Consider the following 12,456-nt stretch of genomic DNA (forward strand, 5'->3'; position numbering starts at 1 on the left):
TCCATTCACCCTGGAGGCGGCTCCTCTGCCTCTTCAGGGTACCCGACCCCATTAAAATGAAGCTGCTGTTGTTTCCTTCCTTGGGGGAGAAGGGGAGTGTGCAGAGGTGCCCACGTGTCTTCAGGCACAGGCAGGAGCTAAAGCAGCAAGCGAGGGTGTGAAAAGAGAGCAAGCGCCTGCCTCCCTACTCGACCGTCCCCCCTTTCGGGTTGCCAGCTTCCCTCTCTTCTCCTTGCGGCTTAGTTCCCCACCCACCGCCCTCCTACCTCACCGCCACAAAAAGCAACCCCAGCAGCCTTCAGGCATGGGCCCAGTGACAATGCAGGTAGGAGGCAGCCCTCATCATGGGCTGGGGGCAGGGGACGGGGCTACACCCCAGAGAACCTCCCCAGGACCCTGTAGGTGGGAGCCCTTTGATGCCACTTTAGAAGGTGACATGAAGAAAGAGCTGCCACTTTCTGGCTCTGGGGGACTATGAGGCAAGGAGCCCATCACCTTGGCTTTGGAAGCCTTCTTTGTGGGCTTTCACTGGGACAAACAGCATTCACTTCCTCTTCCCCTTCCTGCGTCACACTTAGGGCAGGAAAAGAGCCTGGGCTTTGGTGGGCAGAACTTGGGTTTGGCCCGGCTCTGTGGTCCCATAGCTATGTGTTCCTGGGCAAGTCACAGAACCTCTCCGAGCCTCAGACTTTTCCTGTATAAGAAGAGAAATAGTAACTACGCTTACAGGGTTGTGGAGATTGTATGAGTTGTAGGCTCTGGAATGTTTTGTAAAGCACATTTGCGATGCATTTGGTGGGGGGAACAGGCATAGGATGGAGATGTGGGCTTAGGCACAAGGTGAAGAAGGCATCAAGAGGGCATAGAGGGGGACCTCCTCCTTGCTGCCTGCAGCCCCAAGAAAAGCCCCTGGGAGTCCGGATCTCCTCCAGCTGTCAGTTCAGGGCACTTCTCCATCAGGAAGTTGGAGGATGGTTTTGGTGAAAGTGGTGGCTGGAGGGTTTCGGTGGAAGGGCATGGTGGAGCGGAAGTACACTCTCCATTCCAGCAGACTCCCAGCTGGGGTTCTCCGCTCCCCCTCCCTTCCTTCTCCTCCTTCTCCTCTTCTCCCCCGCCCCCCCCATCCTCTCCTTCCCCCTCTTTCCTCTCTCCCCCCTCCTCCTTCTCCTCTTCCTCTCCCTCTCCTCTCCCCACCCCCACCACCTCTGCTCACTCTGTCCTGCGCTCAGGTATTCCTAGGCCCTCTCGTCCCACTGTGCTGGGGTCAGTTCCCCCCAGTGGACGGCCCGTTATGCTGCAAACTCTTAGGCCCTGGGATGTGTCCCTCCACCTCTCTGGGGCGTAGTCTATTCAAGTGTAAATTAAGAGGGTGAAGCTATGCATCCTCCAAGTCCCTTTCTGTTCTAAACATTTCGCAATTTTTTTGTACTCTGTTAGAGTCACTTAATTTTTCTTTATGGGGGCTGTTTTTCAGAGTGGGGGCTGGGGGTTGGAGTTGGGTGCCGGCAGCTCAGAAACCCTTCCTGGGCCTTGGACTAGTAAGGATTTGGTGGCTTGGTCCGAATTTGGCTGCCCTGCTTCCTCCCCCTCAAGGCCCCCCTCTCGCACAGCCAGGGGGCACCCTTTATTACTGGGAGGTCCTGAGGAGAAGATGGGGCTCAATATTGCAGCTCCTGGGAGACCATAAGGGAGTGGAGACCAGGCTGCTTTTTCTGGGAAGTAGTGCGATGGGGCAGTGAACCTGGTAAGTACAGTGGTCCCCTGATGGAAGGAAGTCTGTTACTTTCATCTGGGGAGCTTTCAAAGATACTCAGATATTTAGAAACAGAAAAATCTTAAAGATCAACTCTTCCAATACGCTCCCACTTGGAATCTGGGCTGGAATCCAGCTCTTTGACTTTTGGGGCAAATCTCTTTCCTTTGTGCCATGCTGGATTTTTAACTTTGGTTGCTGGCTAGGGGATAAAATGATCTGTCCTATATTCAGGGCAGAGATCAATAGTGTGGTGAAACATGAGCGAGCTTTCTCAAGGCACTAACGTGTCAGGAGGGAGGGCTGGGAGGGAACCCAGAGGCGTCGACATTCTGTTCCACATCTGCTTCTGTTCCCCACCAAGAGCAGCGGGAGGAGGCACGCCCTAGTCCCAGCTCCGTCCCAGAGCACAGGGCTGCGGATTACCTGCTCCCTCTGCCGATCGGAGATTGAACACAAAGCTGCCCACAGGCTGCTCCGCGGCCTGGCGGTACCACAGGGGGAAGCCGTCCAGAGTGAACACACTGGCCTCATCCTCAGGAGTCAGGAACTTTCTGCAAAGACAAAGAGTCGGTACCTCCCCACAGATCTGGGAACACGCTTGTCCCTTTCTCTTTTTTCCACACAGGGTCATCGTGGCTGGGCCAAGAAGAGAGATTCATCTCTGCTTTAGTAGAGTTGCAGGTAGAAAATATTGGCCACTACACTGATTCTACCCCAGATGATGTTCCCCAGCAATTCCTGCCTTTTCCAGATTCAAATGTTGTTGCACCTGATGGCATGTTAGTAGCTAGAAGAGGTAGAGCGCCTGTATTGTGAAAGGGGACTTTTTTGGTTAAATAAAAACTCCTTTGCCTGCAGGGTGTGTTTCTTTTGGATATACCCTAATTTCTTTCTGTCTGGCTAATTGGCATGTCTGAATGGGGAAATTGCATGGTGAATTCTATCACTGCACTAATAGAAGGGCATAAATTCCCCCCAAATGGTTACTTCAAAAGTCATTGCCTCTAGGGTTTAGAATGTATGATGAGTTATCTTTTTCTTGAGCAGCTTTACCTTGCTAATTATGGTTTTGCATTGCCTGAACACACAGCAGCCAGCAGAAGGGAGTGCTGGTCCAGAAGCAGAGTGGGAGGCAGGGAGAAGCTGGTTTGTGGATTAAAAAAAGACACTGTGGATAACCCACAAGGTGGTTAATTGAAGTTTGATTTTTAAGAGTGGTCCACTTACGTATTCCAGAAGCTACCTGCCTTGTTGCACAGTTCCTGAGCTCGCCAGTCATGCCATGGTCTAGGTGAAGTGAGCCCTCTGGAGTTGTGTGGCCCCTGGGTGGCCATTCATGGTGGCTGCTTTTGTGACCCAGGAGGGTCTCTCTTTATTAAGATTTCTCTCTTCCATTCTTCGAAGCCTTTCAGAGGGTGCAGGGGACTGCCAAGGACGCTTTACCCCCTTCATACTGCCCGGTGTGGTTCACCCTGTCCAACTTTGGCCAGACAATGACATGGGTATGCAATTTTCTGAGTGGGGGTGGAAATTTAAGGGGAGGAGGAGGTATGAGTGGGGGGCCAGCTGGGTAGTGACTGTGGGGAGGTCAGTTCCCCATGCTGTTCAAGGCCTTTCGGTGAATCTAAAATTTACCACCAGATTTGGTCCACTGAGTTATTTGCTGTATCTCTAAGTGGACCATGGTAAGGGCTAGAGAGGCAGAGGGCTCTCTTCTCTTCACCTCACTGGGAGTAAGGGGATATGGGGAGAGGGAAAAGCAACTTGATTTGTTCTCCTAGAACGCCTTAGCTTTTTAGCAAGTGTGGTTCTGTCAGAGTCCTGGAAGAAGCTCCTAGATGGCTGGGTGTGCTTGGATTCAGTGAGAGGAGCAGGGAGTAGGTGAGAGGCAAGGACCGCGGGGTGCTCCCTTGGCCATTCTCTTCCAAAGACCTGCTGACTTCTGACGATTTGAGTCTCCTGGTTTGCAAGAGGCTGGTTGCTCTGCTCTCCCAACCCCCACCTGGCCTCCTTCTCTGGCTCCTATTTTCCCTTTGCTGCAGTACTTGGTGGGGAGGACACCCGGCCAGCTGGTCTCCCAGAATCCAGGCTTTGCTGGGAGCAGGGTCTCTCAGATTCAACACTATTGACATTTTGGGCCACACAATGGTTGTGGTAACACCATCCCTGGTCTCAGCCCACTAGATGCTCACAGCAAACCCCCGTCCCCGAGCTGTGACAACAAAAAATGTCTGCACACATTGACAAATGTCCCTGGGGTGGGGTTGGGGGAAAATCCCCCTCAGTTGAGAATTGCTGGCTTAGGAGATATGTAAGTTGTCAGTAAAGGAGGGGACACAGATAAATGATTTTGCTTGTCACATACAGACTGTCCCAAGGGGGAAAACAACTTCTGGGTTTCCTCTTGTGGAAGTGATTAACCCTTCTAACATTAGTGTCCCAGCCACTTTCTTGCCTGACTGGGCCATTGTCCCTCCTCTCCCGGGGACAACTCCAGGATGCGTATAACCCTGATGAAGAGTTACTTTTCTGACTCTTTTAATCTACAAACCATCACCTTCCACACTCTGTGCTCTCCTGGCCTCTGAGAGTCTGCCTGCCCACATGCCGCAGGAACACGCTGGAGGGATCCCTCTCCCGGGGTGCCCAGCATGACTTACTTGTCTGAGACCTTCTCGGAGCCCACAAACAAGGTGCTTCTGAGGAGGCCGGCGCGGGTGCCCAGGAAGGCCATGTCCACCACTTGCTCGGACTCACTGTGAGGCAGACGGAGCAGATGTCATTACCAGGCAGTACAGCAACAGGTCTAGGAAAGGGGGCACTGCGAGGCTGGGGAAGACCTGCAGGTCTCTGCTAGTGCCTGGCTTGATCTTCTTGGGGAGGGGGTCGGGGGGCAGGCAGAATGGATGCTCAGAGGGTTACACACACACACAGACACACATACACTGCCATCCACTGTGAGCCTCATTTTATTATATCTGGTAGACCCGGCTCCCCTGGGCAGCACCTCCCCTTGTTAATGTGTTCCCTGGGCCTCTGCCTTTCTGTCTTTTTTTTTTTTTTTGGCTCCTAATTTGTCCATGCAGGTTTTAGGGGAGTTGGCTCTGAAAGACAGGAGGAATTCAGGAAAAGAGATGTTGTTTTGTGACCTCAGGAATAGGAACTTTTTATGACTGACACAGGACACTTCACGGTTTTAAAACCGTTTTCACATGTTTACCTTATTTTTAAAATGGAAAAGGAGGAGGAGCAGACACGGTCTTCACCCACCCATGTGAACCCAGTGGACTTTATAACCTCGCCAGCAGTATTGGAGAAAGAAAATCCATTAGCTAGCTGGAGTGTAACTAATATTTCTCATGGTCCCAAAGCCATATTTCCACGATGATGGCACCAGTGTGGGAGGCATCACTACTACTACTTCTTCTTCTCCTCCCCCTCCTCCTCCCCCCTCCTCCTTCTTCTTCTTTTTAAAGACTTCAGGTTTTTTGAGATAAAATTGACATAAAATTGTAAGATTTTTAAGTGTTCATTATGATTATTTGATATATGTGTACACTGTGAAAGGGTTCCTCCCATCTAGTTAAATAACACGTCCATTATATGAGGTATTTATCTTTTTTTGGAGGTTGAGAATATTTAAGTTATACTCACAGCTAATTTCAATTATATAATACAATGTTATCAATTACAGTCACCACGTTTTATTAGACCTTCAAGTCTTCTTCCTCTTGTAGCTGAAAGACTGTGCTGACCTGTCTTCTCCCAGCAGCCCACAGCGATCACTCTCCTCTCTCTGTTTCTATGAGTTTGACTTTTAAAAATTTTCTTCTTTTCTAGATTCTACATATAGGTGATGCCATGTAGTACTTGTCTTTCCCTGTCTGGCTTGTCTCTCTTAGCATAATGCCCTCCAGGCTCATCTAGGTTGTCACAAACGGCAGGATTTCCTTCCTCGTGGCTGAATAATATTTCATTGCATATATATATATAATATATTACATTCTCTATTATATCTATATATCTATATGACATCCTCTTTGTCCATTCCTCCATTGATGACATGTTGTTTCCATATCTTGGCTATTGTAAATCATGCTGCAATGAACACAGGTGTGTAAATATCTCTTTAAGATAATGGTTTCATTTCCTGTGGATAAATAATGAGAAATGAGATCGTTGGACCATATGGTAGTTCTCTTTTGAACTTTTTGAGGAAGCTCCAAACTATTATTCATAGTGACCAATTCACATTCCCACCAACAGTGCACAGGGTTCCCTTTTCTCCACATCCTCACCAATACTTGCTGTCTCTTGTCTTTTGGGTAACATTCTAACACGTGAGGTGATGCCTCGCTGAGTTTTTGGTTTGTGTTTCCCTGGTGATTACTGTTGCTGAGAACTTTTTCATGCATCTGTTGGGCATTTGTAGGTTTCCTCTAAAAGCTAAAAATGTCTTTTCAGCTCTTCTGCCCTTTTAAAAAAATCAGATCGTTTTGTTGCCCTTGAGTTCTGTGAGGTTTTTTGTTTGTTTGTTTTTAACATATTTTGGATATTAGCTTCTTATTAGATATGATTTGCAAATATCTTCTCCCATTTTGTAGGTAGCCTTTTCATTTTATTCTTTTTCTTGCTTAATTGCTGTGGCTAGGACTTCCACTATTATGTGGAATAACAGTGGTGAGAACAGACATCCTTACTTTGTTCCTGATCTTAGAGGAAGAATGTTCACCTTTTCATTGTTTTCACCATAGCATATGACATCAGCTGTGGGCTTGTTATGTGTGGTTTTTATTTAATTATTTCTAACTTTATTAATATTCTACCCCTCACCCAATTTGCTACAGGTTATTACCCAATTTCTCGCAGTACCTAGATCAGTGTTTTAGTGAGTGTAGAAGGTAGGCAATGCCCAAAGCATTGCCAAGGGGAAGTATTGTTTTTTTTTTTTTTTTAATCAAGGCTCAGCTGTGTGGGTATTGGGGATTCCCTACTGGGATTCTGTGAAGAAGGCTGTACTATGTGACATTCAACTGATGACACCTGGAGCTGGATTAAAGCACTTGATCTACAGTCTGGAAAACCACAGAGGAACGGATCTGGAAATGCAGACAGGGCCTGCCTGCCCCCCTCTGATGTTGTAGAAATAAGAATTTCTGGGGTTGGGACCTAATGACTTTCTCTAAAAAGTTTCCTGAGGCAATTAAAAAAATATATTTGAGAGAGAGAGAGAGACAGAGAATGAGCAGGAGAGTCTTAAGCAAACTGCACTGAGCACAGAACCGGATGCAGGACTCAATCTCACAACGCTGAGATCACCACCTGAGCCAAAACCAAGAGTTGGACACTTACCCAACTGCACCACCCAGGCACCTCGGATGCAATTCTTTATTCAAAAGTAGTAGGGAATAGTCTAATGAGATTCCTGTACCCATCGGTCAGCAGCAGCACTCACCAGTCCGTGCCGGTCTTGTTTCATCTACAGCATCCCTCAGCCTCTCAACTAGATTATGTTGAAGCAAATCTCAGATATCATTTCATTGGTGAATATGTTAATTTCTATCATTAAAATATAAGGAATAAAAAAATCCTTTATTCTTGCCATTATCACACCCAAACCCACCCCTCCATTCCTTAGTTGCATCAGATAATCCAGGAATCCAAAATCCTTTTTTTAGCTTATTTGAATTAGAATCTGACTAGGGTCCACAAGTTCATGTGTCTCTTTTCTTTCCTCTCTCTCTCTCTCATCTATCTAGATCTAGATAATAGAAATTTATATTTATTGAACTATAATCCACTTGCCATACAGTTCATCCATTTAAAATGTATAATTGAATGGTTTTGAGTATGTTTACAGAGTTGTGTGGCCATCACCAGTCAATTTTAGAACATTTTCATCATCCCCAGAAGGAACCCACACCTAGTAGCAGTCATCTTTAGTCACTTTCAGCCTTTCTGTCTCCTCTCTCTGTCCCTTCTCTTTCCCTTGCAATTTATTCGCTGAAGTAGGTCATTTGTTCCGTAATGTTTCTGCATTCTGGGTTTAGCAGATCACGATGTTGTGGTGTTAATCAGCATGCTCTCTTGTCCCCTGTATTTCTTACAAGCTAGCAGTTAGCCCTACTGGCTTGATAGAGGTTTGAGTTATTATAGGCAGTGTGTTCTTGGTCATGAGGCACATACTGTCGGATTGACTAGAGGTGGCCAAATAGGGATATTCCTTAATTTCTTCCTTATTGTATTTGTATCTGAAATACTTGAATAAAGATAAACTTCTCCTCATCAATATTTGGCTATCCTGAGATGCAAACTTGGTATAGGAGAGCCAGGATAAATAATTGAATCTCTGTTTGTTCACCAGTTTTTAGAATAATGAGTTTGTTTCTTAACATCTTCTGAAGATGACTAAAAAGCTTTTTTTCCCCCTCTTCAGTACCATTATGAACACAGGATTTAAACACATTAAACATGTTTTAATCCACTGAAGTTATCATACTTTTGTTACTCTAATTGTCCCCCCTTTGACCAGTGAAAGCCACTTCAGTTTGATTCTGGGGTCCCTCTAGCACAATGTAGTGATAGTCTTTAGTAACTTCTTCTGGATATGACAAGATGCTCCTGGCTCATGTTTTACAGTTCTGCCCTTGTCCTGAAATCAGACATTTCTCCAAGGGTTGCTGACTCATTTTAATGAGGACTTATTAATATGCACATTGAAAGTCCACAGTCCAGAGCTGGGGTGCTCACTGAGGTTGGTCTTCTCCATGGACAGGGCCTTCTTGTTCTTCAGGGAAAACACATCACAAATTCATTGATATTTCCAATTCATATTCAGCAGCACATCTTAATTTCTTTGATCTAAAACATTTGCATCTCTTTTTTCATTTGCTGAAAACCTTGGCTCCTAATGACATTAACATAATACTATTTGCTCTATTCATCTATATAGTTTGAGAATAATTGTGCCAATATTATTTCTAGCAATGTGGTTACTGAACACGGTTTAAGATTTTATTTGTTTGTTGTTTATGGTTCTGTGTTTTCAAGTCCTTTGAAAGGATTTACATTGTTATGTCATGAGCTTGATACATAACTATGTTTATTTGTTTCATTTGCCTTCAAATTTTTAGAGCTTATTTAAGAAAATCTAATCTTGTTTTATAATGATATAAAGCATTTACATGGTTCCAAAGTCAAATATGTAAAATAAAGCATGTTCATAAGCCTGTCTCTGTCTCTGTCTCTGTCCCTGTTCTTTCACTCTGCATAAAGTAATCTTTTTTGTTTTCTTGTTTATTGTTTCATTAAAAAAGATAGGTGCACATATGTATACATATACATGCATCTATGCTTATATATGTGTAAGTAACTATGAAAATATATTTGCTTCTCCTCTTTTTAAATAAATAGTGGGGGTATTACATATACTTTTCTCCATTGGTAAGACCATTTCACTGCAGTATGTAGATTTGTCCTTTTTTACAGTTACATAGTATTCAATTATATGATTTATTTAAGGAGGCTCCTACTGATGGCTTTAGGTTATTTCTATCTTTCACTATTATAAATGGAGCTCTAACAAAAAGCTCATGTATGTAACTTTTCCTATTTTTCGTAGTATATCTTAAGGATACTTTCCTAGAATGGTATTGCTGAGTCAGAGTGTAAATGGGTATGTAATTTATTAGATATTATCAAACTGTCCTCCATAGGCTTTGAAACATTTTGTATACCCACTGACAATATACACAAGCCTGATTCCCCACAGCCTTGCCAGCCTGACTGGCAACAAACTTAGATGTTATCAATCTGATGAGTGACAGTTTTAATTTAATTTTAATTTAATTTAATTAAAAATTTGGTACAGTTTTAATTTACACTCCTTTTATTATGAACTAGAAATATATTTAAGGACTATTTGTATGTATTCTCTGAACTGTCCATATTTCTGGTCCTTTTTCCTTCAAAGTGATTGGGTTTTTTACTTCTGTATTTTTGAAGTTTCTTCGATAATGTAGGGATAGTAAGCTTTTATTTGTTATATAAGTTGCAAACATTTTTCTGGTTTGTCATTTCTGTTTTCACTTTGCTCATGTTTTTATTTTTGCCAAATAAATATTTTTATGCTGTTAAATTTGTCAGTCATTCTTTTATTGCTTCTGAATTTTGAGTCATCGTTGGGAAAGGTTTCCTAATTCCTAGATTTTAGAGCAATTGGCTCATTTTTTTTTTTTCAGTACTTATATGGTTTCATTTTTTTTTTTTTTTTACATTTAAATCTCTGAGTCATTTGGACTTTATCCAGGTGTATGGTGTAAGGGAATAATACAATTTTATCATTCTCCATATGGCTCTCAAACCACGTACTAAAGAGTTCATTTTCCCCTGGTCTGACATGTCTTTCCATATGCATTTAGAAGAATTTCTGGATTTTGTATTCTGTCCTCTTGTTTGCCTTTCTATTCGTGTGTTAATACTATACTTTCTAAATTACAGAGATTTTTGCCATATGTTTTAATATGTTGGTAGGACTAAACTTGCTTTGTTGCTTTTCTTTTTCAGAGATTTTTTGACTATTCTTTCAAGTAAATGTTATAATCCATTTATCTGGATCCAGAAAAATACTGATGATATTTTTATTGGGATTACATTAAATTTATAAATTGACTTACAGAGGATTAATGTCTTTGTGATGCTGGTTCTTCCTACCCCAAGACACTGAATATCTCCTCATTTGTTCAAGACAACTTTTATGTCTTCCAGGAGTATATTATAATTCTTCTTGTGTACATTTTAGGACATATTTTATTGTTTATACCTAGGAGTTTCATTACATTTTATTTTTTGCCCTCTTGAATATTTTCACATGACATTTTTAAATCTAGTTTTTTGTTTGCATAGATAAAGGATCTTAATTTTTGAATGTTCATATTATATCCTGCTACTTCACTAAATTCTCTTAGTGTTCATGGTAGTTTTCCTATAAATTCTTTTGGAGCTTCCAGATATATAATATTATGACCTTCTTAAACAGAGATAATTTACTTTACCTTTTCCACTTCTCACTGCTTCTATGTGCATTCTCTTGTCTGGCTGCCCTGACTGATACCTTCTGACCTTGTTAAGCAGTAGTAGGGGTAGGGCCTGTCTTAGTCCTATCTTTAGCTGAGAGAGGCTCTAGCCCCATTCAGATGTTGACTTTCAGGCTTAGGTCAAATTTTTTTTGAAGATTTTTATTTTTAAGTAATCTCTACACCCAACATGGGGCTCAAACTTACAACCCTGAGATCAAGAGTTGTATGCTCTACCAACTGAGCTAGCCAGGCACGCTGGTCAATTTTAATTTTATTGATTAGTTTTTTAAAACATGCATGGATGTTACTTCTTGTTCAAATATCTTTTCTGCATTGATATTATTGATAGGGCATTATATTACCAATACGCCATTTTATATTAACTCTCCAGGCCTTCTTTTCTTTTCTTTTTTCTTCTTCTTCTTCTTCTTCTTTTTTTTTTTTTTTTTAAAGATTTTATTTATTTATTTGACAGAGATCACAAGTAGGCAGAGAGGCAGGCAGAGAGAGAGAGGAGGAAGTAGGGTCCCTGCCGAGCAGAGAGCCCGATGCGGGACTCGATCCCAGGACCCTGGGATCCTGAACTGAGTCGAAGGCAGAGACTTAACTCACTGAGCCACCCAGGCACCCATCCAGGCTTTCTTTTCTAATATACACCTGGGTAAAGAATATTTTTTCTTCAGTGTTTCTCAACTTTAAAAATGTCTCTGGCTAATCTCAAAACTTGGAAAGATGAAGATCATGCCCCTTCTCTCCAAACCAGTGATCCAATTCCCTAGACCCCAGAACCAGGCTGCCAGGTTTTGATTCCAGCTTTGCCACTTGGGAGGCATACGACCTTGGGCAAGTTGCTTATCTCACTCTGCCTTGGTTTCCTCATCTGTAAAATGGGGATAACGATAGTATCTATATAGCAAGGTGGTTATGAGGCTCGCTGGGTTAATATACACCAAATACTCAGAACTTTGCTTGGCCTGTTATATTCTTTTTTTGTTCTCTAGTTTAATTTAATTTTGTAGAGATAATACATTCACATGGCTCAAAATTGTACCAAAAATTTATACAGTGAAAAGTGTCCCTTCCATCCCTGTTTCACTTACCCATTTTTCTACTGAGAAGCAACCAGTGAGAACTCTTTCCTACTTGGTCTTTCAAAGATAGTCTATCTGTACATGCACATGTACAGACATACTGTCTTGTCTCCATTTTATAGAAATGGCATCACAATGTGCACAGCTTTTTGTGTCTTGCTTTTTTAAATAGGTGGTTGTTTCATATAAAATGCTATTGTTTTCAGTAGGTTAGCATTAATTAACTTGAGTGTCTTGGGGAGGTTTGACATCTTCATGACGTTAATGTTAAATCTTCCTCTTCAGGAACAAGGTGGAGTCCACTGTATTCTTGACCTCATTAGTTTTTTACCTTCCCAACATTCATGTGCGTGCATACACACACACAAGCCATTTATTTCTTCTTTCTACCTGTCCATTAAATATGACAGCACTAGGTAAACATCAGCAAAGGGAGTGAGGAAATCTAAGGCACTAGGAAAGACCAAGGCCAAGTCTGTACTTCGTAGTGTCTTGAGCGTACTTGCTGGAAATGAGGTCCTGATCTACTCAA

General features: G+C 42.7%; 1 protein-coding gene across 1 annotated transcript in view; it reads right to left on the bottom strand.

The window, feature by feature from the left end:
* Positions 1 to 12,456, bottom strand: part of CACNA2D4 (calcium voltage-gated channel auxiliary subunit alpha2delta 4) — a 112,378-nt gene that overhangs the window by 42,050 nt on the left and 57,872 nt on the right. The window contains exons 24-25 of the mRNA XM_032349227.1: positions 4,417 to 4,512; positions 2,180 to 2,307 (exon numbers count right to left, since the gene is read on the bottom strand). Coding sequence (XP_032205118.1) covers positions 2,180 to 2,307; positions 4,417 to 4,512 — 224 coding nt within the window. The remainder of the gene's footprint in view (positions 1 to 2,179; positions 2,308 to 4,416; positions 4,513 to 12,456) is intronic.

Source organism: Mustela erminea, chromosome 6 (assembly GCF_009829155.1).
Source record: "Mustela erminea isolate mMusErm1 chromosome 6, mMusErm1.Pri, whole genome shotgun sequence".
NCBI classification, from domain to species: domain Eukaryota; kingdom Metazoa; phylum Chordata; class Mammalia; order Carnivora; family Mustelidae; genus Mustela; species Mustela erminea.